The 25,379-nt window shown below is 44.0% G+C and overlaps 1 protein-coding gene across 5 annotated transcripts in view; it reads left to right on the forward strand.

Moving 5' to 3' along the window:
- The window catches only part of TXNDC11 (thioredoxin domain containing 11), a 60,630-nt gene that overhangs the window by 1,901 nt on the left and 33,350 nt on the right, over positions 1–25,379 (forward strand). For 2 of the 5 annotated variants that reach the window (XM_047087780.1, XM_047087782.1), the window contains exons 2-5: positions 5,004–5,220; positions 8,716–8,813; positions 12,394–12,523; positions 22,531–22,633. In XM_047087780.1, coding sequence (XP_046943736.1) covers positions 5,004–5,220; positions 8,716–8,813; positions 12,394–12,523; positions 22,531–22,633 — 548 coding nt within the window. Of the gene's footprint in view, positions 1–4,069; positions 4,912–5,003; positions 5,221–8,715; positions 8,814–12,393; positions 12,524–22,530; positions 22,634–25,379 lie in introns of those variants that run through there. The other 3 variants (XM_047087783.1, XM_047087781.1, XM_047087784.1) reach the window with 3 other exon arrangements.

A 25,379-nucleotide genomic window follows, 5' to 3' on the forward strand; every position in this document is an offset into this window, starting at 1 on the left:
ATCTCAATCCCCAGTAAAGCCTGGGTATATTTTTATGCTTCCAACTGATAGATGAAGAAATTGAGCTTTGGTCCGGTTACAGACTTGCCCCAAATCACACCCCCCCCCCCATTAAGTGGCTGATCTGGAATTTGAATCCTTCGTTGTCAGTGCTAGGCTCTTAACCTTGCTCTTCAGCACAAGCTGCGCAAAGGAAAACGGATGAAGTATTTTACATCGTGAAGTGACAAGGTGTCACGTGGGTTCAAAGTAGGAAGAGAGGTTCCCCCTCTCCAGGGTGGGAAGCTTCCCGCTTGTTCATCTGTAGAAATAATGCTTAGTGTTTGTTCTGAAAGAACCTGACTTTAAATGGCTGAGAAGGTCCTTTGAGATTTGGGGAAGCAGGAATTGTGTAAATCGAGTTACTAGGAGGGAGCGGTGAATGGCTGCTTGCCTGTCCAGCTTTGCTCTGCTGCTGGCAAATCTGGACCGTCATTCAGTAGGCTGAGATTGATTTTGGAGAGTCTCGTTTGATTGAAGGGTGTCATCATCTGTTACATACACTAACATGTCTGGTCCCCTTTTTCTATTTTACTTTTAAGATTTTTGCATTAATGAAGACAGAGGTTTCCGGGAGAGTAGGATTTTAAAAAATTTTATTTTCATTAATAGCTCCAGGCTTAAGATCAGTGACAGCCCTTGTCAGTATTGGTGGCTTAGCTGAGTTCAAACCAGATCACATAAAAAAGGTTGATTTAAGGGCGCGTGGGTGTCTCAGTCAGTTGAGCGTCCGACTTTGGCTCAGGTCATGATCTCACAGTTTGTGAGCTGGAGACTCACATTGGGCTTGCCCCTGTCCGCGCGGAGCCTGCTTGGGATTCTCTGTACCCCTCTTTCTCTGTCCCTTGCTCGCTGTCTTTCTCAACGTTAAAAAAAAAAAAAAAGGTTGGGTGTTGAAACACAATAATTGTGCATTTTGGGGGGCCTTAAATCTTTTTTTTTAAGAGGAAGAGAGAGAGCACACTTGAACGGGGGAGAGGGGCAGAGAGAGAGAGAGAGAGAGAGAAAGAGAGACAGAAAGAATCTTAAGCAGCCTCCACCCCATGACCCTGGGATCATGACCTGAGCTGAAACCAAGAATCAGATTCTCAAACCGACTGAGCCCCCTAGGCGCCTCTTTAATCTTTATTTACCTGCCTTTGTCTGCAGTGGATCTCCATAGCTTCATCCTGCTCTCTTTCCTTTCACCCTGGTTTTGGAGGGAAAAAAGTTGTGTGTCTGTATCTATATATGTACTTGTGTGTATATTCATTTTGCTTTCTCGCATTTTCTAATTTCAAAGCTGCTTCAGATCCTCTTTGGATGGAGGTGTAGGGGTGTGTGTATTTCTTATAAAACTTGGGAGCTGCAGCTTGCCTGTTTTGTTTGCAAGCAGCTCTGGAGTCTTTTGTACCTGAGACTACTTACTAGCCTTCAAAGCTGCAGGAAATCTTTGATCTAGATACAGTGTCTCAAAAATGTGTAGCGAACTTAAGAGTTAAATGGAAGCTTGTCAACCTTTCTGGTGGAGCAGAGGCAGATGTTTCTCTTCCCTGGTTAATGTTTCCCTTTTGATGGGCCACGTGTTTACCTGGCTGACTTAGTCTAGGACCTGCTCTGAGCACGCGGGGCAGTAATACTGAGTTCGTCAGTGCCCTTTGGCTGTCACAGACCTACGTTTTTCCTCAGATTGCGTCATTTCACACTCTGCACCCAGGTTGAATAGTAGAAAAGGACTTCCAAGGAGGGGAACTTGGGGGCTTTTAATAATGTGTCACACACAGGGCCTCCGTCATCTCTTTGCATGATTGCCTGTCTTTCGGGTCTCAGCTTAAAAGATGCCCTGTCACCTGCCAAATCACCCTGTTCCATTTTCCACGCAGACGTGATCTTTTTGTCTGTTGCTTACGTGTTTGGTTGTCGGCCTGTCTCCTTCCTCGAGAAAGTAAGTCCCTTGAGGATGTTATTACGCCCTCTGCTATAGCCTTGGTACCTGTAGTGCAGTTTCTGAAGTGTAAACAACATGTGCTTGATGAGCATTTTTTGAATTACTGTGTAAGTGACTGAGTTTTTCAGGTTATAAAGACATTTTGCCTAAGCTCCCTGACTGCTGGGTTGAAACGTTAGTTTGAGTGAGTAAATAGGGGATTTGCTCTTTGGTACTACCGCTCCTTTAGGATATTGATAGTTTTGGCTAAAATAGGGAAGTAGTAATTTTAAATCTGTCTTCTTAATTCAGGAAGCTAACACCTTCTCGATGCAGAGGAAGGTGTGGGTTCCTTCCCTTGTGCTATATGACCCAGGACTCTTAGAGGAGTCTGGGTCTTGGGTGTTGACACTTTCTTTTTTGGTTCTAAATACCTGTCTGTCTGCTGCATGTCTCAGAGCTGGCAGCCCTTCCCTCCTCGTTCTTCCTTCCTGCTCCTCTGCTGTGTTCCGAGAAACCAGATCATCAGGTTCATTTGGACACATCTGTGAAGTTAGAACATAAGGATGTGGCCCTTAGGATCGTCCCTAGTAAAACACATGGGCCTCTGGTACTTGGGTTCTGAGTGTTCTTCATAATGTCTATCTGTACGGGTTTGTATTTAATTTCCTTTTGTGTATGTTCAGGTGAGGTGAGTAGGGTGGGTTTGTTCATTTCACAAATTATTGAACTTCAGAGTACCAGGCGCTATAAATCGTGAGGATCTACCAGTGGAAAAGATAGGGTTCTTGCCCTCATGCAGTTAATGACGTGGTAGAGTAGATAAATAATCGGTAAAAGAAGTAAGTTACCGATTGTGGTGAGGGGCATAAAGACAACCAATAGGGAGCGGATAGAAGAAGTCAGGGCTCCCGCTTCAGTTGTCAGAGCAAGCCTTGCTGACGAGGGGGCACAGCGGCCAAGCTTTTTTCCTCATCAGCTTCATTGTGGTGTATGTTACACTCAGTGGAATTACACATGTGACACGTACAGGTTGATGACATAAGTTTAACCACCTCCATGCTTTCAGTTGAGACGCGTAAGATTTCCTTCTCCCCAGAACGTGTCCTTTCTGGAAACGTATAAATGCATTAATGTTGTTCGTATTCTTTAGTGTCTTGCTTCTTTCATTTGGTGTACTTATTTTGAGACTCATCCAATTATAGTATGTTTCAGTTCTTTTTTTTTTTTTTCTTTTTAAGTTTTGCTTATTTATTTTTTAGAGAGAGAGCGTGTGTGTGCACGTGTGTGTGAGGGAGAGAACCCCAAGCAGTCTCTGCACCGTCTCTCTGGAGCCGGATGCATGGGGCTCGAACCCACAAACTGTGCTATCATGGCCTGAGCTGAAGTTGGACACAACCAACTGAGCCACCCAGGCGCCCCTGTTTCAGTTCTTACGGTGGGTCTTGCTTCATTATCCAGTCTGGCATTCTCTTCCTCTTAACTGGATGGTTTAGTCCTTTTATGTTTAATGGAATGATTGATATTGTTGGAAATAAGTCTACTTTCTGGCTATTTGTTTTCCATTTTTGTTCGTTTCTTGATCCTTCTGCTTTTTGGGTTAATGGAGTATTTTCTCGGGTCCCATTTTTATTCTGTTGGTTTCTTGGCTACACCACCATTGTGGTTTTATGCCATGTTAGTGCAGATGTGTGAACAGCTCAAGGTGTTCATAGGCTCCTTTCACATGGTGGGATATGCAGCCTCAGCCAAGACCGTTTTTGTCTTGATGGGAAAAGTCGTGACGGCTCTGTGACTTCAGATCACTCAGTTTTTCCTGTCTCCTCTTGATCTCTCCCTTTTGAGAACCTCAGGGATTCAGGAAGCCTGGTGTCCAGTTAAAATGGGCTGTTACTTTGTTGTTCATCATTACTAGCCTTGGGATCATGATACTGTGGTGGCTCAGTCAGTTAAGTGTTTGACTTCAGCTCAGGTCATGATCATCGTGGTTTGTGAGTTCAGGCCCCGCGTCGGGCTCTATGCTGACAGCTTGGAGCCTGGAGCCTGCTTCAGATTCTGTGTCTCCCTCTCTCTCTCTCCCCCTCCCCCACTCACCCTCTGTCTCTCTCAAGAATAAATAAGCATTAAAAAAAAATTTTTTTTAAGTTACTTTACCAGAAAAGTGGGTTTATTCAGGAACAGCAGAGAATTGTAATCTGGGACATACAAGCTCTGGCAGGCCATAGGCAAGTCCCACATACAAAGGAGAGGAACATTATTTTATGGAGAAGGAGGAAATTGGGAGGGGTTGTTGTGAATGAAAGTAAATTGGAGAGAAGCAAGAGTTCAGGGGGATGACAGTTTTTCATTGGCTCATCGCTGATGAAGTGGTCAGTTTTGGGTAGGAGGTGTTCTGTCTTTTCCTCTTGGGGCCCCTATTTCTTTTCCTGTTGAGGATTCTCCTGTTGGAGTCTGTAATTGATCATTTTCCCTGTAATTGACCTGGAGAGGTGCTGGCTCCCCTCATCTGGCCCCCCAACTCCATTATAGTGATGCTTCCCAATATGTATTACTTCTGCCAGAATGCCCTGGATAAGTACAGGCCAACTCCAGCTAAGAAACTTAGTGTTTTCTCGAAGTTCAGTTGATGTAAGAATTTGCCACACAAGTCTTAGTAGCGGTAGCCCGCGTGTGCTCCCTCCCCTTAGTTCTGAGCCAGCTCGCTGGTTGTTCTGACGTTGTGGCTCCTGCCGCAGAGAGCCGAGGATGGAGTGTTTGGGGTGTGGGAGGGAAGGATACAGGTTATTCCAAGACATCCTCCTTGTCTGCTGCCTTTCCATCCCACATCTGGGGAGACAATATTAGAAAGGCGTTTTCAGCTTATCGTTTATGTCTTGCTTGCTTTCTCTCAGCCAAGTATCGCCTCAGCACAGAATATTTTCTACTCCAGGACAGTGGTTTGGGAACTCCTTTTCCTTACGCCAGAGGTTTGTCTGTTAAGCTCTGTTCTCCTTCCACACGAAGCTGTCCTCAGCAGAAGATAAACTGAGCGATCTTGTCTGTGTCTGCTCTTTTTTAGTCGAGCAAAAGATGTGATAATACCAGCAAAGCCACCTGTCAGCTTTTTCTCCTCGAGGTCTCCGGTTCTTGACCTCTTCCAGGGGCAGCTGGACTACGCAGAGCGCGTTCGCCGGGATTCAGAGGTGGTGCTGCTGTTTTTCTACGCTCCGTGGTGTGGACAGTCCATTGCTGCCAGGTCAGAGATTGAGCAAGCAGCGAGTCAGCTGTCGGACCAGGTAATGCTGACGTTGAACCCGAGAACCGAATCGAGTGACCGTGTGCCGGGCGGGTCGTTCCCACAGAGGCACACGTTGCCCCGCTGGCTGAGTTAGCCCGGGTGAAGGCCCGGAGCCTCGCTTCATCCATCGCGAAGGCTTCTGTAAACAAACGGGATTTCTGGCTGGGAGGGTCATAGGTGGGTAGCGCCCGGAGAGGAAGCCGAAGGTGCATTTCCCTGTAGCACAGCTCAGTGCTCACCGAAGGGGCCCATGCTGTTTGGTTTCAGTGCTGGAAGACGTAGTTGACTCTCCTTTTGGTATTTGATTAGTTGTTTACCGTAAGACAAATTTATGTGTCACGAGTACTACGTGGACGTATTTAAAAATACTCGAAAAAAAATAAAAATACTTGGACCAGAGAGCCATGTGCAACAGATACTTAGTGAAGGTCACCTTTGTGCTAGACACGAGGGATATATGGGCCCGTGAGTCCTCTTTGTGGCAGTGGTTTTCAACTCAGTGGGTCCCCATTGCCATTTGTGCAACAAGTATTTTGTGATGTGCCATTTTCTGTCCTGAAAAGGAATTCATAGGTGATAACATTTCCCTACACATATGATTTCAAGATACTCAATCCAATACACTAATTACCGCATAAAGGTGGGGGAGACCAAAATAATGTATAACTAGACCATGTGTGTTTCCGTATGTAAATGCTCAGGCAAGGTAGTTTCTGTCCGTTTATGTGGAACGACTGCGGGTGGGCGATTGGAAATGCAGACTCATAAAGGTGTGGTGTGTCAGAAACTCAGTTACCGGAGGGGCTCTGCTTAACGGTGATTCGAGTTTCCTAAGTGGTGAACAACTCTTGGTAAGGTCCGGAACCAGTCTTTTCTGCCCTGTATTTATATAGGCGTTGCCTTCCGGAGAAATTCGGTGAATACAAAAGCCATAATGTGGATTCACATATAAAAAGGAGTTCGGTCCTAGGCTTGAGTGATAAACGGGTTTTCCCCCCACATCGTTTGGACATTTAAAGCTGCTCTGGGATGACGCAACATCATCCCAGACGTACCCCTAGGGCAACCCCTGCCCACACATGCCCTGCAGCGTCTGGGTCATTGCAGCCCCTGCCCACACATGCCCTGCAGCGTCTGGGTCATTGCAACAAGCCAGAGAGCGAGCCTCCCACAGATTTCTGAGAGGCGGCTGCTGGGAACCACTGATCTGAGGTAACTCATGCAGGCAGCTGGGGTCCCAAGTTTCTTTGGAACTCTGGGTTGGTTCTTCTTAGTAACAATGTTATAAATGCTGGTGAGGCTTTTTGCCCGGCCTGGCAAAGCCTTTCGAACCGTTATATATATCCCTGAATGTGGTGCAAAGCACTGTTTAAATCTAGCTCTTCATTATACCTGTTTCCAATGACATGGATTCTCAGGGGTGTGATTCTGTGCTCTGACTTGGGACCCAGGGGATCAGTCAATTCCCTGTGCTCCCTTCACTCTCCTCCCCCTTGAAAAATGGCTAGTAAGAGCTGCACCTGGCTGGCTCAGTTGGCAAAAGCAAGTGACTTATTCTTAGGGTCATGAGTTCAAGCCCCACATTGGGCAGTAGAGCTCACTTCAAAAAAAAAAAAAAAAAATGCAAATAACCTGGTAGACCCTTCCAGGGAGGAAACAGGAACTCTACTGGAGCCCTGGGAGGCAGGTGTTCCCCAGGCCTTCCCCAAGTTTTCTGAAATTAGAGAACATGTGGGGAACACGGGGAGAATGTACTGTGTTCCAGGGTGTCGGTTATTTGCCGTCTAACCGTCCTTCCGAGTGACGGTGGGCACGGCGTTCTGCTGTGCCGGGCTCTGTGCTTTCTCCCGGCAGCTCTGGGGCTGGCACTCACGTCCCTGTTGTTGGAAGCGGGACCTCACACCTCCATGGTGGCCCGCTCGGCTAGAGATCACATGACAAGTGGCGGAGGTGATGGTGCCATCCACAACTAATGGGCACTGCTTTTTTCACATTTTTTTTTTCCCCAGCTCCTTCCAAACGGAGAGCTTAGGTTATTCTGTGTTCTCACTAGGGAGAAGGAGGGGGTTTATTCTTGGAAACAGGCAAAAAATCTTTTAAGCCATACCGCTTAGTAAAATTAGCAAATGTGGTAGAGTGTGCCCTATTTTTGAGTAAAAAAGTGAGATGTCCCCTTAAGTAAAGATTTTGTTGCTTTTCTTTTTCGTAAATGGCTCCATAGAGCCTCTACAGAGTTTAGAGCAATACTGCTACTTAGTAAGTATGAGGAAGGCATTTGAAAGTGATTTTTTATTTGTAGTGTTCATATTTTTTCAATGTTCTTATGAAAATTTCTTCACGTAGCAAAGATGAAGGAGTTTATATATACCTGCCACGAGAGTTTTGCTATTCACATTTTATTGTGCTTGTTTTATCATGTATTTATTCATCTTATTATTCCTCTAGTCAGTGGTTCTCAACTGGAGGAAGTTTTCTCCCCCAGAGAACCGTGAGCAGGGTTTGGGGCCATTTTTGGTTACCGCTGCTCTGGAGGGGGAGCTGCTGGCCTGGGGTGGGTAGAGGCCAGGTTACTCCCGGACATGGCGCCCCCAGCGTGGGGGACGGCCCCGCACAACAGAAATGCACGTAACACAGACCCTCCTAACGACAGAAGGTCGAAATAGCCGTAGTGCAAAAGCTGAGAAACTCTGCTCTCATCTATTAACTCATCTTGGTTTGGGGACATTTCAAAGTAGATTGGAGATTTAAATACTGCAGCATCTACCTATAAATATGTATTTAACTCATACTTTTGCTGTGTAATATTCCATTTCAGAGCATGCCTTAATCATCTGTTATCCTTATTCGTGTTTAATGTAGTCATTAATAACGGTCCTTTGGCTTTAGCGATGTTTTATTTGCAGGTTTTTTTTTTTTTTTCCTTCTCATACCCTCAGTTTGACTATCAAAAGACCTGTCTTTCTTTCTACTGAGTTTTAGTGTAATGCTTGCTCATTCACTTTAGAATTCAAAGCAAATCCAGGTTCCTGGGTGGCTCGGTCAGCTAAGCGTCCGACTTCGGCCCAGGTTATGATCTCAAGGCTTGTGAGTTCGAGCCCCGTGTCCAGCGCTGTGCTGACAGCTCAGAGCCTGCAGCTTGCTTCGGATTCTGTCTCCCTCCTTCTCTCGCTCACCTTCTGTCTCTCTCTGTCTCTCCCTCTCTCAATAATAAACATGAAGAATATTTTTTAGGTTTCAAATGAAACCATTTCCCTCTTGGGCTAAACTATAAAATGCTACTAAAATGCTAGTGTCCGAGCTAGACACATAGAGGAGAGTCTTTCTTTTTAATTGCAGAGGTAAATGATGATCTTCTTTGAATACTCAAAATAATTTTTTTTCATACTTTGTGTTTCAGAGAGGAATAGTTCCATTTCTATAATTTTATCTTTAAAATCTTGGTAATTTTTCAGTTGTTATTCATAGTCATTTGAAACCTTTTTTGGCTCTGCAGGTGTTGTTTGTGGCAATTAACTGTTGGTGGAACCAGGGGAAATGCAGAAGACAGAAGCACTTCTTTCATTTCCCTGTAATACATCTGTATCATCGGAGGTAAGAGCTGTTAACTAGTTTTCAGATTTTGATTTCTAATTCCAATTAAGTTCCAAAGCAAATTCTTTTTTCTGTTTAAAAGTATTAGATATTCACTGTGGGGAATTGAGAAAATACAGAGAAGCAAAACTACATCAGTTAAAGGGTCTGGATATTTTATCAACCTTACATAACCTCTGTGTGTTTTGATTTATATCTTCTTGTGACTCTACATACCCACCCTCTTTTTTTTTAATAAAAAAAAGGGGGGGTCATGTAGTGATAGTATTTTCTAAACTGCTTTTTCTTGCTTTTGTGAAAATCTTGTCATGCCATTACATAGTCTACAGCATTGTTTTTGATAATTCTGGCACCCCATTGTGTGGCTGTATATTGCGGGTAACCTACAAGTATTTTATTGTGTGAGAATACACAGAAGTCCTTACCCTGCTACCTGGCAACATAGCATAGTCAGGAGGGAGTTGTAGCACCTTTTCAACTGGGACGAAAATTACTACGAGTCCACAATCGTGTGCCCATGATACTGAAACCCAGAGAGCTTTGAAACCCTAAAAGGTTTTCATAAATTTTGTCCCCCAGTGCATTCATCTAGCCCGAAGTAACAAGAGGCTGCCTTTAGTCTGTATCCCACTTAGGGAGTCAGTTTATTATGCTGCACAAATACTGGTGTTTGAGTTTGGAGTACTGCCCAGACCTTGCTGTGTGTGTTAAATAATGTCTGAAATCTGACTTGAAGAAGTTTGAAGAAAGGGGACGGCTTCAGTGTAATTGGCTTGAAGTTTGTTAATGAAGGTAAAATGGGCACGGAAGCTTTCATTAGTAAGAGCCTTACTTTTTATGCTGCATTTTTCCCTCCTCTGTCTGAACTTCTTGGGTTTCCGTCAGTGGGGATTTATGACAGACACCATCAAAGTATCACTTGCGGACTGTCATGCTCCATCACACTTCACGTTTCCGGTACAAAATGTTGTGTGGCTCGTAGAACTGTTTGTTAGGAGCTGGTAAATAATACTTGAGCAAAAATGCACTTTTTTACCCCGTCTCCACCTTCAAAGTCTATTCTAGATAGAAGAATCCTTCTCATATCGTAATGTTAGATTTGAAGATGTAAAAGCTCTGTGCTCTGTAATGGGATCAATAAGTTTGCCCTGCGAAGGTCCCTGCATTTCTTTTTCGGGGGGCTAGGAAATAGGGCACAGGTGCCTAGCGAGGAGGATAGGCCTTGCAACTCTAGGTTAAGCACGCCAGCTGCCCAGAGGTGGGCTTAGCTTGATGTGATATTGCAATCAGGAGAGTGCCCTTGAACACAGTGCAAAATACCATTTTGGGCCGTATGGCTGTGCAGTATATTGTCTTACCCTGTTTTCTTAGATTTATAGAAAGAGTGCAAGGCCACGCAGAGAACCTTAGAACCGTCTAGTCCAGCCTTCTCATTTTCCTGATGAGGGATTTGAGGTTGCTGCTGCCCTCGAAGTGTGGCCCCTCCTCTTCGCCTGTTGAGTGTTACTTGTTTAAATTAGTTCAGACCTCGTCCTACTCATTTCAGTATCCACCATGCCCAGTGTACCTGAAACAGAAGAAAGTGCTCAGGCACAGAAATACCTAAAAAGCCCTCTGTTTTATACATAATGCATGTGAACGAATGCGTTTCTTCACCCAAGCTCTCTTGTGACCAGTCAGTAGACTTGAGGTTGTTTTGGTTAATAGCGCTTGCACACGCAGCACTTAGGCCCCGTCACTGGGCAGGATGTTGCAGTTTGTATTTTTGTTGTTGCTGTTTTTGTAATGGCTAAACTAGTGTCGTAGTAGCTGCTTGAAGAAATTAGTAGATTTTCTGTTTTGCTTAAGGGGATTTCATTTTTTGGCGTGTGTTGATACCAGTGAGGAGGAAAGTTTTTTAAAGGCTCTGAAGCAGGGAGTCGTTTCTTAAAACACTCTCCCCAAGGCCCTGCAGCCGTAGACCAGCTTGTCCTGTGGTCGTGGCAGTGATGGCGTGTTGGTAAAATGCACTGTGCAGCCTGCATTCCGAGGTTCCCTCCGCTTTCACAAGTCACTGGGATCCTTATAGCAACACTCCCGGAGCCTGTTTGCCTGAGTAGATGAGGTTTCCAGATTTTTTTGACCCTTTTTTGCGGAAGAAAATAAATTATCAGATGATTTTTCGATTTTTTCCTTTAAATTAAGCATTGTTGGCAGCCGATGGGGTCGTGGCGGTGGTAATTTTTGAGCTTAAGTTAGTTACAAGTCTTGAATTGATAGAACTGTGAACTCTGTCTCCCAGCTGTGCATGTAGAATGCTGTTTTTACCTTTTTCATGCTAACATTCTTTTGTTTGGGCTCATCTTTTGCAGTACACGCTGAGGAATTGTGGTCATCGCATCACATTATGTGTGTGTGTTCATTTACATAACCATTTACTATTGGGATCTCACAGCATTTATGTAATTCTTGACTGTTTATTGCTGCAATGAACAGGAAGCATAATGTCAGTTTCTGTGTGGACAGAATGGTTCTGGAGTTGTTGAATTTCACCTTACTCCACTTCCCCGCCACATACCCTTCAGTTATATTTGAGGAATGACTGTGTTGTGCAAGATTGAAGAAGGCCATGTGAGGACTCTGATTAGCTTAGAAGGATAACTGAATGTTGGTATTATTGCTTAGCAATGCTAAATCCAATTCCTGGGCATCCCTCAGCACAGCTGGAAAGGAAAATAAGACCATTTTTGCAGGTCCCTGGGTTTGTCCCTTCACATAATCTTATTTTGTTGCAATAAAACTTTAAATAGGCTTAAGGTGATTTAGTGATCCCTTGTGTAAGTGCCTGTGGGAATATTTAATAAGTACATTTTAGTAGGTCAAGGGCCACCTGTGTACCTTGTTTCTTATTTAAGAGTGATGTGTATGGGGTGCCTGGGTGGTTCATTCGATTGAGCCTCTGACTTGCGCTCAGCTCTTGACGTCATGGCTCATGGGCTCAAGCCCCGCGTCGGGCTCTGTGCTGACGGCTCAGAGCCTGGAGCCTGCTTTGGATTCTCTCGTCTCCCTCTGTCTCTGCCCCTCCCCCACTCATGCTCTCGCGCGCTCTCTGTCTCTCTCTCTGTCTTTCTCTCAAAAATAAATAAACAATAAAAAAACATAAGAGTGATGTATAAAAGTAAATTCTGCTTGTTGAATTACGTACTTAAGATCCTGGAATCCTTTAGCAGTTTTGGTCAGTTTCCAGGATTGCCTCTCTGTTTGGTTTTGTTTTTTTAAAGACATATTGTTTGGGGATTTTTTTTTTTTTTCTTTTCTAGAGGCTAGAATGAATGAATGTTCTCTGCTTTGATATTCCATTTGCAGTTGAATTAAGCTCATAGAACGGCAGTGGCTGTTTGTACCTCTCCTCACATGAAATGCTTAGTTGGCCCTCCTTTCACCTGCTGGGACACAGAAGGCTACTTCCCTGTGAAGCAGTCAGGATCCTAAAGCGAGACATTTTCGTTTTGTGGTGTTGATGATTTCAGTTACACGTAACAGGTCTAATGCATGGTGTATTATTTTTATTTGTTATTTTTTTTTATTTTTTTGGTACTAGTTTTGGACCAATCGAATACAAAGGCCCCATGAGTGCTGTTTACATTGAGAAGTTTGTCCGCCGGGTGATGAAACCACTTCTCTACATCCCATCTCAATCAGAGTTACTAGATTTTCTCTCAAACTACGAGGTACTTGTCTTTCATATCTCCTCCCGTCCCCAAGGCTTCACCGGGTGGTGTTGGATTGTGTACATTAGAAGGGTTTTTTATACCTCCTGATTTTCAGCATTGAAAAGATCGCATTGTAGATAAGCTCCACTTAAATGCTTTTTGAGATACTTGATTATAGGGATGGTTTGGCCAAGTGAGTTTTAAGGGAATAGAACACTTGTAAAACCTTGTGAATTTTTCATTTGGGAATTTCCAGCAATTTTCAATTTGTCTTGTGATGAATTTAGAGGATGTAAGAATTAAATTACAATTTTTATGCACTGCAAATGTCTAAACATTTTATTTGACTCTCATGGCATGTTACTGTGAACTCCTTGTTTTTTTGTGTTAGTTGCAGTTTAGCTTTAAAAAAACCTACGAGTATGTGCCTTTCTGTTTTATAAAGTGCATAACTGTTTCAAGGCCTTGTTAACAGAAAGTTTCCTAACATGGTTCTCTGCTGCTTTCCCATTGCCAGCTTCATCCCGTGGTAAATCATTTTCGTAGGATCTTCAGTGTGTGTTCAGGACAGCTTATTATTCCAGAGGCCGGTACAAAGCTTAAAATAATCTCAGTAGATTATGAGAATAGTTCCACAAAAATATTCACTGGAACAAGTGTAAATCACATTTGGGCATAGAAAGTAAAAATGATCCTTAGATAAAACAAAATCAGGACCATAAGTACCTGAGCGATAAACCCTATGAATCCAGACCTCACTGAGGGATTTACTAATTGTGACTGGGTTGGATATTACCTTTTGCGTTAGGGAGGTTTTCTGTAGACTGGACATGAATTTCTTTTACTGGGACCTCACAGCTTTTTCAGTCATGTTAGCAACACTCTTTGATGTGTTGTTAACTGTGGGTAGATTTCCTGGGCAGCGGTGTTAATATCTAGGTACTGAGCCTGTAAGTTCCCAGATGTGAATTAGTGCGAATGTGCCCTTGACCTTACATGGACACTGGATAGATTTCTATGCCCTTGGTGGGCTTGGCTCTCGTTCTTCCCAGGCACGCTGGTGGGCGGGAACCATACCGGGAGGCAGGGCACCTGGGCCTAGTCCTTTGGTGTAACAAGGACAATTAGGTGTAAGAATTGTGTGGGAAGTGGGTTTTCATGTAGATTTGCAGTGGATGACAGAGGCACGGAGGCAGTACAGCCAAATGGTGACTTAGGACACCAAGCTCTGTCACTTGTTAGCTATGTGGCCTGTGGGCTACTTAACTTCTTTAAGTCTCCATGTTTTCATCTATAAACCGGACTTACGTAAGACATGAAAATGCCTAGTGGATGTAGTCCCAAGAAACGAAAATTTAGCAGTAGAAATGACATCATGGAAAAATCCTGGATATTCAGCACTATTGAGAGAACCCCCCCCATGTGCATGGTACTTGCTGGAACTCCCTACTTACATAAGAAATCTTTTGTTTGCAGGGGCAAAGAGGTTTTCCTTCAGGTAGGCTCTGTAGGGATTTTACAGAACACAACCTTCTTTTTTTTCTTTACATTTTCATTCAGTCTCTCCTCAAAAGTAAAGCAGAATGCCAGAGGAGCTGTGGCATACACACACACACAAAATATGGAAGAAGTTGATACCATTTAGCCTTGTAATAAGAGCACCAAGAGGCGCTTCATTATCTTCAAATGCCCTGTTGGAGATTTGTATCCGGAGAGTTCTGAGCCAGTTCTTAGCAGGGATCGCATGATAAGGAGGGATTGCTAGAGGCCTGCGTTGTAGCCCTGACGTTTGCGGTCTCTGATTTCTGAGTTTTACGCAGATTTTTCATCTACCCAGATTTCTCATCTCTGAGTTAAGTGAATTGGCTCAAATAATCCCTCCGGTCTTGGCCGGGCGAAATTTAGAGGCTGGAAAGAGGCAGGCAGAAGAAGGTTCATCCATTATTGGTTGGGAAGTATTTTTCAGACCATGCCTTTGAACATCTGTATCAGTGTTCTTTCTCATCTTGTTGTATTTATTACCTCTCTAATGTCTCTGTGGTTGGCTCTGCAGGAGAGAGACAAGTCCCTCATAGTGACAGCAGCAAGGCTGATTCCTTAACCTTTAGCCTCCGCGTTCTCTGAATCTGCTTTTCAGCGGTGCTTTCAGAGATGACGCTCCGAGTTTGACAGAGTCCACATCAGATGCACTGACGTGCCGGCGACATTACTCAAGGCTGTGTTCCGGCAGCCCACTTAGTTAGAATGATGTCCAACGATGATTAGCCTGCCTTTCAAACGGGACCAGGATGGGGCCCTGTGTGGTTTCTGCCGGCCTTTGAAAACGCTTCCTCCCGAAGTGGTAGATTGCTTTTATTATGTTGGTCTCATCTTTGTCACTGGGCTGCTTCTCACTGAGGTGAAATTGTCTGGTTGGCAAGAGACAATATTTGATCAATGGTGGAAGAATTCGGGAGTCAGGCTCAGCACAGGGCTCGTGAAACCATTCAACTTGTGAGACGTACCAACACTGCATAGATGTGGTCTGGGTTTCATACGCACTGTCTATAAGATAGCACAACGGCACAATTCTAGATCCAGAAATGAAGCCACTGTTACGGCTTTGAGAGTTGAGTAGAGAGAGGAAGGGTACAGGGATTTTTGGAGGCCCCACTCCAGAGCGCCATATACTTTTCGATGTTCCTCTCAGTTAAGGTTTCTCAACCTCAGCTTGATTGACGCTTGGAGTCAGGTGATTCTGTGTTTGGGGGTGGGGGCTATCCCATGATTTCCAGAATGTTTAGCAGCATTCTTGGCCTCCACCTGCTAGATACCAGTAGCTCTCCCTTCCCCCCTTAGCTGTGACAACCAAAAATAGCCAGGCATTGCTATATGTCCCCTGGGGTGGGGACAAATCGCCTCAGTTGAGAACCTCTGTTTTCAATTACTGTTTTTCCGAATAAGGCCTTCAATGTCTCACAGGTATTAGTAAAAACACATCTTTTTTTCATGTAGCACACAGAATGCCACCATCTGATTGTTCCAAGTTTATCCGCGTATAACAGGGCAGAGAGCATATGAAAATAAAGCAGTGCCTTGACTAGAAAATTCTGGAGTGTTATCTGTGGAAGATTAGAGACAGAAATTATATATATGTATGTATATACCTATACATATATACGTATACACGTACACACACATATATACATATGTATACATACATACACACATATGTATACATACATGCGTACGTATATGTATGTGTGTGTGTGTATATATATATATATATATATATATGGTGGTTTTTTTGTTTTTTTGTTTTTTTAAATTTTAGAGCACACATGAGCAGGGGAGACAGGCGGGGGGCGGGGAGAGAGAATCTTTGAGCAGGCTCCACGCTCAGTGCAGAGCCTGACACAGGGTCACTCTCATGACCCTGGGATCATGATTTGAGCCAAAATCGAGTCAGATGCCCAACCGACTGAGACACCCAGGCGCCCCAGGAATGACTTGTATTGTCATCAGTAGAGCTTTCCCTGATCCTCGACCTTTTATTCACATTGTTGGCGCCCCTCCCCTGAAAGCATGCCTCCTAAATATCTTAAGGATCTTGCTAATTTAAAGAAATCTTACTAATGAAAGATAATTTTATCAAAACCCTTATCTCCTAATTTATATTTTTTATTAATAGGGATTTCAGTATCAAGTGTGTTTAAATTTGAGTATATCCAAATTAGGCTGAATCATGAATGTTTCTGTGGTACTTCTGGGGTTTGTTTGCTTTTTGCTTATGTCTCTAGGTGTGTTCGTGACATCTTGTAGGAATGCATTTGGTAGTTTCCCCTCTTTAGAAAAACCATATTGATTAATTGTAAGTTTGTCTCTAATCCAGATATTCGTGAGTAGTTTGGACCGACACAAAATTGTGCCATTAGTATTTATTCCTTGGGAAGTGATGATATTCTGAAGTTAACAACTTTGAATGTAAACTTTTATTATATTGTACGCATCCTGACCGTATGTGTATATGCTTATGTCGCTCTGATGTCTCAAACCTGGGCAAATCTGTTTGTCACTAACCCCGGTTTTCTGCTTGTAGAGTAGGACTCTGAGCCCAGATGCAATGTTGAGGAAAATAATTTTGCCTTTAACTTATGGAACATGACAGAAAGATATTAGAGGGTGAATATTGTAAATATTCTGTAAATTCCAAAATACTTAGCTCATTATTAGCAAACGAGAGTGTGTAAACTAGCCCTGGTAAGTGCCCTCCGGTGTTCACGTGCTTTTACTTCTGATCCTCCTAATAGCCGTGTAAGACAGAAATGATAAGATCCTTCTGAACAGATTGAGAAGATGGGGTAGAGAGGGTGTAATTTAACCCTAAGTGGAGACTGGACTATGGCTTAGAGTTTCTTGCTCCCCAGATTCTCCCTTGTATACAAGGAAATGTTTGAGGTCCCAGAGTTGAAACTTGACTATGTATCTAGAGGTCAAAACTTGGGATATTTAACTATTTTATGTCATTTTTGAGCCTCTTTCAGGATAGAAAAATTTTGAAGGTGTCGGCCTCTTAATTTGACTTCAACTTTCTTACCTTCATTTTTAGGAGTGTTTTTTAAGAATGCTGATTAAGGATGGGGCCATGGCTATTGACCTGTTAAAGCAGCAGAGTTTTACCATTTCCTGTTATTAATTGGCCCATTTGCGTTTATTCTGCAGGGTTGGGAGTGTTCTTTGGTAACCCCAACATTGAAGCAGGGTATGGTCTAGAATTTCTTCCCGGATGTGCACTAAAGTCATACCTACCTTGGGGCAATTGGCTGACTCACTTGGTGGAGCGCACAGCTCTTGATCTTGGTTGGGATTGTGAGTTTGACCCTCATGTCCAGTGTAGAGATTCCTTGAAAAAATAAAGTAAAATAAAATAAATCATACCTGCCTCATAAATAATGAATGTAGTTAAAAACTGAAGTAAACTCGCCAACGAGGGAGAAGAGCTGGAAGTCCTCTCATTGACAAACCATGTTAAGACATTCTCCTTTCTGCATTCACTCCAACTAACTGGAATCCCTCTTCCTGGAGGGTTCTTTCTGCCTATTTGAGATGCAGACAGGAGAGTCTAGTTGATGACTTGTGGACAGCATGGACACACATATGACATGGTCATTTTGGTGGCTCTTGAGTTCAGTGGTTAGGGAATAGGATTCAGTGATGGTAATGTCACTTGCAAAGAGACTAGATCTAACACGGTTCTAATTTTAGTATTTCTTAAGGTATCATTTGATTTTGGTATCACTAGCTTCTACATCAGTAATGCTTTCTTTTTTATTTTTTAAAACCCTTGACAGAATCATCTGATTTGTGCCTTATAATCTACCCACCAGTGCCAACAGTTTATTTAGAACTCTTTCCTTGTAATTTTTAATGAATTTCTATAATTTATCCATTTAAGATGAGTGATTTAGCATATATCCTTTCATTCATTCTTAGCAGTTTTGGCAAACCACCATTGTTTTAAGTTTAAGTGGCATGGGGAAAATCTTAGGAATCTTTTGGTGGGGGAAGCAGGTGTTAGGAAAATTGCCAGGTGAGAGAGAAAACCCGGGTATTTTGGAAGAAAATGTAGTAGAATGCCTGGCACCTGCCGTCCTGTTGTTTGTTAGTAAAAGTCAACTCTGAATGTTGAGCGAATTAACAGATACTGCCTCTATCAATTCATAGTTCGACAGCACTCAGTGAAACGGTTTTAAATTTTCAGGGTGTGATAATAACATTAGTACAGAAATATTTCAATTGCCTTGGACTAGAAGCACTCTGAAGTAACTAGTGTTACGGCCACTAGAGGGTGTGTGCACCATTTGCTGAAATTTATGCCACCCTGCAAATGGTGTTCACTTCGTAGAGAACTCTTGTATGCTGACAAGGATATGCTGGCCTCCTATAAATAGCCTGTTTCCAACCTCATTATAGCAGGTGCTGAATATACTCTACCCCCATGGAATGGAATTAAAAACACGCAAACTGGGTCAAGTTAGAGTCTGGTATTCATCATATTTTATTCTTTACTGAATTGTCAACTTAATGGAGGAGCTTTGTCTCCCTTATCTTTTTGTCTCCATTCTTTCACTCGTTCTTAAGTGTTTATTTTGTGCCTGCTCCGTGCCAGGTACTGTCTGAGCTGGGTATGTAGTGATGAACGACAGAGTCCCTCTGTTTCATGGGGGTAAACACGGAGATAACAAACAGGAACACAGACAAAGTGCAGGGAGTTGAGTAGTGTCCACCCCTAATCCCTACCCCCCCCCCCCGGAACATCAGAACGTGGCCTTATTTGGAAATAGGGACTTTACAGGTGTCATTAGTTAAGGATCACGAGATGAAATCATCTTGGACTTAGAGCGGAGCCTAACCCCGCTAATCGGTGTCTTTATAAGAGGACACAGAGACACAGGCAAGAAGGCCGGTTGAAGACACAGGCAGACGTGGGAGGGGTGTGGCCAAATTCCGTCTGGAGCCACGCAGAAGCTAGGAGAGAGACTAGGAAGGATTCTTAGAGCTTCCAGGGAGGGCACAGTCCTGCTACCCCCTCGATTTTGGACTGCCAGCCTCTAGAACTGTGAGAATGCATTTCTCTTGTTTTAAGCCACCAGGTGGGTGGTAATTTGTTACCCCAGCTCTAGGAAGCTAACACACGAGGTCATTTCAGATAAGTGCCCCCAGACAAAGAAAGAAGAGGGATAGGATAGACACGAGGGCGGGGAGGTAGGGTGTAGCTGTTTCGGAAGGAAAAGGAGACCTCTCTGAGGAAATGAGGTTTGAGCAGAAAGTCACAGTGAAGCCTGCGTGTGGCCCAGCCCTGAGGAAACTTGGCGAAAGTGCTCCAGAGGGCGGGCGCGGTAAGTCGAAGGTCCTGAGGCGGAAATCGGGCTGGTGGAGCCAGAGCAGAGGGGAGATTGGTAGGAGACGAGGTCCCAGAGGGGTCTTGCTTTGCTGCCCCGTGTCCTGATTAAACCTGCGATGAGTTGCACACGTGAAGGAAGAACAACACTGGCATCTGAGTTCCTCTGACTGTTTGCGTGGTGGCTGCTTAAGCATCGCGGGAGCGGACTCACGGGACACTGGGGAGGGAACCTGGGGTCGGAAGACCTTTACACGGGGGTCAGCATCCAGTGAGAAGGGACAGCCTGTGTCCCAGCGCCTGGTTTATGTGCTCGCCCAGCTCATCCGAAAGGGCCTTGCAGGTGTGGGGGGGCGGGATAGGGTTGTCTGCTCTGTAGCGCCCCCTGGGTTTATTTGAGGCTGAGCAGACAAGGGGCCTGGATCTGGAAAGGTCCTGGTATGTGAATGTGCATGTGTTGTGTTCCCCAAAGTCCCCCTTTTGCAGATTTAAGAAAGGACCATGGAGGAACCTAATCATGGCTCAGAGACAGCTGTTGGCAGACATGGAAGTTCTAGGGACGTGGTCGGTATATTTGTCTTACTTAAAGCACAACCAGAGCCGGTTTAGTAACGTTTAAGTGATAATTGGCAGTAGAAATAAACAGGTAATTATCACCTCACTTCTTTGCTTTTTTTATTTTGAAATATTTCAAGTTACATTCTGAAACATGCCAGTTTTCAAAATTTAATACAGACCGTTAATGGTACCGTGAATACTTGAAAAGTAACACTTGAAATCGACTTTGCCCATTTCTCGTGTTCGAAGTGGCTACTTTTTTTTACAGTTTCTGTAGCCTTTTATCATCTCCTGTAGCTGTTGAATCTTAGGATTTTCATTTCTTTGGCAGTGAGAAGTGAAAATAGTTTTTCTTACGGGGTTGTGTGCTTCGTATTGTTTATGGCATTACTTTGGTCAAACTGCTTGAAAATTTCGTTAGGAGTTCTTCTGCAAAGAGAGTCTCCTTCATCTGAACTACGTAGCTCCTCAGAAAACAGCAGCAGTGACACCATCAGCAAGAGAAAACCTTTACGCTGTCAAGGTGTCTACACAGGACCCCTGCGAATGGTCCAACCATTACTCGTGTTTAAAGGCTTAATCTGGGTTTCCCTTGAAGACTCAGAATTCACATTTTTCTTACTTGCATTGCTGTGTGCACACGTGTGCGTGTGTGTGCAGAACCACGTGTGCAGCTGTGTCGTGCACGTAGATATGCGCATGCTCACAGGCCACACGAGTGAGCAGTGAAATTTGATTTTTAGCCATGAAACTTTTAAATTTTTTTTTTCTTCAACGTTTTTTATTTATTTTTGGGACAGAGCGAGACAGAGCATGAACGGGGGAGGGGCAGAGAGAGAGGGAGACACAGAATCGGAAACAGGCTCCAGGCTCTGAGCCATCAGCCCAGAGCCCGACGCGGGGCTCGAACTCACGGACCGCAGATCGTGACCTGGCTGAAGTCGGACGCTTAACCAACTGCGCCACCCAGGCGCCCCCTAGCCACGAAACTTTTAATAGGCAGAATGGATTTATTCCATTTGATTTGGGTTTGGAACATTGGTCAGAATTTAAAGAAACTTAAATGAGTCTGTTTTCTATCAGTTTACATTTTTGCTAACCTTTGTGCCCAGTTTTAACTAAGTGCCTAGAATTTCTCAGGATTTTGTCTTCCTTTGTGCGTGGTGGAAAGGCTTGTTACACCGTCCTAGCCTTGCTTGGAACATTCGGAACCCAAACACTGTAATTCTCCTTTAAGCCAGTTCTGGGTTGGCTTGTTAAACACATTTTGAAGGAGTTAAGCAAAAGAAAATCCTGTTTTCAATAACTTTGCTTTTTGATTTCCTCAGTTGTTGGAAAAATAAATTATTTTTATGATTTTTTTTTAGGTGTTAGAAGTAAACATTCTGACTATCTCAGCTTCTAAAACCAGTTCATTTGTTAAGAGACTAAGCAAGTGATTTAGATTGGAAAGATCGTGTGTTCCACTACAGATGAGAAATTTCCTCTTTTATACCATGTGCTGATGTAAACTTTTACCAACAGATAACGTTTCTCCTTTAGCTTTGGGATCTGATTTTGTCCCAGTGATCAAATCAGCTCCAGTTACATATTAAGAGCATGCTTTCGGGCCAAAAAGGAGTCTACATTTGCCTGGTGCTCTTTCAGGCCCATTCTTCTCAGTAACCCCATGATGCGTTGTCCCCATTTGCCCGAGAAGGAAGCCGAGACCTCCCGTTGAATGGTCCACCCAAGACTCTTCAGTGTCAGACCCTTAGGTCTTCTGACTCCAGGCCTGGCACTCCTTCCCACTTTGGCTCTTAAGATGGATACTGTTAGAACAACACCAGACAGAATGGGTGCCACAGAGCCTTCAGACGAGGAAGAAATTATCCTGACCTGGAAGGCAGAATACGTCTGGACAATTAACTGGCTTGGCAGAATACAGGGGTGCCCTGTGGTGAAGCTTAAGGGAAATGGGATGAGCAGGTGGCAATACATGTATAGGAAGGAGGGGAGGAGCAAGAGAGCAAGAGACGAGCCCTCTGCAGACCGACCTGATGAGCCAGGAGGATTGCCGTTGTGTGGGCGGCGGGTTTCTGGGGTGGGGTGGGGGGGTAGGAAAGAGCCCCTGGAAGGATGACCTTGAAAGATAGAACCTGATGTCCAGTAAGTGGGAAGGCATGTTTGGAGTGAATGAGAGGAAGTGATTGAGGACGAAGTCAGAGAGAGGTTACAAAGAAATCATTGATACGACATGCCTGGAGATGCTAAACAAAAGCCGTGAGTACTTGAACTTGATGGTGAGGTTTCTCACCAGGGACCTAGGAGAACTGTCCGCAGAGGCTGGAGAGACCTTGGGACAGGGAAGGAAGTGTCAGCTCTGACACTACCCCCCCGCCCCATAAGCTGCACCTCCATCCTTCCCCGCTTGTTGCCGAAATGGAGGGAAAGCCGAGTCCTATCCCCAGCTTTCCCCACGTGTTTAGGCTTTTTAAGAACTGAGGCACGACAGGTGGCACTTGCCAAATCATGATGTCCTAAAATATTCGCGTCACGCCGTGGCCGACCGTACGTCAGTCACCCAATTCTGTTCTTGTTCCCACAGCCTGGAGTCCTCGGGTACTTTGAGTTCAGTGGCTCACCCCAGCCTCCTGGTTATTTGACCTTCTTCACTTCAGCGTTACTTTCATTAAAGAAAGGTAAACACGGTTCGTATCTAGACGTCAGTACTTTTAGCAAATGCGTGTATATTGATACCTTCTTTTGTGTACGTTGTCTTCATGTTTATATGTTTAAAATGTTCTGATTCCTTTTCTCTGTATTTTTATTAAATGGTTACACTGTTTTGTGTTGTATTGGCAAACACAATACCATGCTGTTTCAGATAGAGTCTCCTAGATGTTTAGCTTTTTAAAAATGTGGCTTGGTCATCCTGTGTCTGCAAGTCCGTGTTTTGTACTTGAGAGTTGATAGCATAACATCTTTTTTGAGTGTGTAGGTACAAGGTTTGGTCAGAGTTTTTAGTGGTTGTATTATTGCCAGTTGGATGTAGCATGATTTAGGAATATGTTTCCTTCAGGAGGTGTTTTTACAAGTAGGAAGGTCATACCACATTATAGCCTAAGCCTGCTGACAGTTTCACTATTCTCAAATTTATTTATCTACCTACCTACCTGCTTACCTACCTATCTATTCTTTTACTTGGTGGAATCCTCTCTTATTTGAGGTCCCTATTTGTAAAGTTAAACATTGTATCCTGGCCATCTTTTCACATTGCCCATGTTTTTCCTCTGTTACAGTCACAACCTCCTTTCAGTTCTCTGTCCGGTACACTTTGTTCTGCTCCCTTGTCTGTCTCCTTTGTTACCATTCTGGTCCAGGCCCCTTCCCCCGCCCCCTGGACTAGACCAATGGGCCCTTAACTGGTCTCCGCTCTTGCCTCTCTTCTTCACATGGGAGTCTGTTCTCCCCGGCCTCTCAGGCCCAGCTCCCCACACAGCAGACCCCCTGTTCACCCTTCGGGGTCCAGTTCAAACACCCCACACTTTCCCCCCATCTCATTTGGCTACCCGCTTGGTTTCTTTCATAGTGCCGGACATGGTTTGTGTTTATGTATGAAGTTAGGAGATTTGTTTAATGTCTGTCTTCCTCCCCAGACCGTGAGACTTCTGAGGGTAGGGCCTGTGTGTCTTCGGTTTAGTGTTCTTTCTTCAGCATCTGGCACATCGTGGGGTTTCAGTTGCTTTTTGCTGAGTGACCAGACTGATAGTTATGTCATCTTTCCCCCAGTAAATCAACCGAAAACACGTAACTATCCTTCTGTTACTGGGGTATTAAATTGCCTCAACATTTTTGGGGGGGGGTGGGAATTAGAATAGTAGAGTATAAATACTTTGAACAGTCGTATGACTGGCCATGTTAAGATACACACTGCCTTAAGGTTTTGTGCACAGAGAATCTACTGTTTTCATGTTTTTCATCTTGGGCGACACTGCAAGAGGAAATTAAGCCGTCACATAAGTATGTGTCTGTCCACTTGAAAGATTCCGAGCTGCACAGATTCAGGTGACTGAGAAGACTTAGTGAGTGAAAGTTTGAATTTTGGAAGCAACATACTGCCAGAATAAAACAGCTTAAGAAGCAGATCCTCAAAAATGTTCTTAGAATTGAAAGCTCTTCAGAGGTCCCAACTGAAAATTGTACGTGTAAGGCTAATCTGCAGTCCTGCCCGGAAATGATGGTAGCATCCAAGTTCTTGAGTTGAAGAGGGTGTTTCTAGATCATGGATGGATGTTTTATTATCCAGTTAGCTTGTATTATGTGCTAATCATTCGTCTTAAGTTAGTTTGTCATTCAGAGGTTTCCAAAATAGGACTTCTTTTTTGGAAAAACCTTTCCAAGTAAAGAGAGTAACTTTTCGCCTGTGTTTTCTTTTTGTTTTCTAAGCCAAGGAGGGTGATACATGGCTAAAAACTACTCAAAGGGACAAAAACAAACCTCTTTGGCCAAATCACTAATATTGACAAATGATCACATGACGTTTCTTCTCAGAATAAATCCAGTTAGATTACCTTTACTTGCGACTCTAGTTGGGTCTGGTAAAACCCTCTTGCGTGTGAACTTTGCGAGAGCTGAGATTCATTCTAATTCATCGTTTTTCACCTCTCACTTAAGGTGAACGAACCATTTTTAGAAGCAAAAGACAAATTTGGAATGATACCTTTCCATAATCTGTGCCCTAAAAGAAATCTTGCCTTGAGCGTCTGGTTTGTTTTCTATGTTGCTTTCTCATACCCAGCGGTTACATGGTGTTTTACTTTTAATAGTAGGTGTTCGGTAAGAGAGACATGTGCCTGTTGGTTGTTTGTTTTGTTGTCGTTGTTGTTTTATGTTATAGTTTGAAATGTAAATTTTAGGGCAGGGCTGTGTTTAGATTGTGTCCACAGATTGAGGCCTAACACACATTTGCCACACTCAACGCTTGATTGTAGAGAGCTCAACCAAAGAAGCGTTTAGACTGTTGCGGTAGAAAGCACATGCACGGGCGCAGTGCACGGGTGTTCCCGAAATGCACACACCTTTCCTTTGCCTCAGTCTTTTTGTAACTGTCTTAGAAACAGCCAGGACTCTGACATTTGTCTCGAAGCTAGCCGGCCGGCCATCGCTGTCCAAGGATTTGGAGAATGTCCCGTATGTGAAGCCTCACGCCTCGGTGCTGGGAGAGTGCTAAGAGTACACGCCTGCCTCAGGAATGTAGGCGGTCAGTTGTGAGATCTGGTTCCGTGGTACTTTGCTGTTCTCTTAAGTTTTTGTTTTTTTTTTTTTAATGTTTTTATTTACGTTTGAGAGAGAGACAGAGAGCACGAGCTGGGGAGGGGCAGACACAGAATCGGAAGCAGTCTCCAGGCTCCGAGCTGTCAGCACAGAGCCCGACATGGGGCTCAATCCCATGAA

Source organism: Lynx rufus, unplaced genomic scaffold, assembly GCF_022079265.1.
Source record: "Lynx rufus isolate CCGP_SWC_20201006 ecotype Redwood Valley unplaced genomic scaffold, mLynRuf1.p SCAF_23, whole genome shotgun sequence".
In the NCBI taxonomy this organism is placed as follows: domain Eukaryota; kingdom Metazoa; phylum Chordata; class Mammalia; order Carnivora; family Felidae; genus Lynx; species Lynx rufus.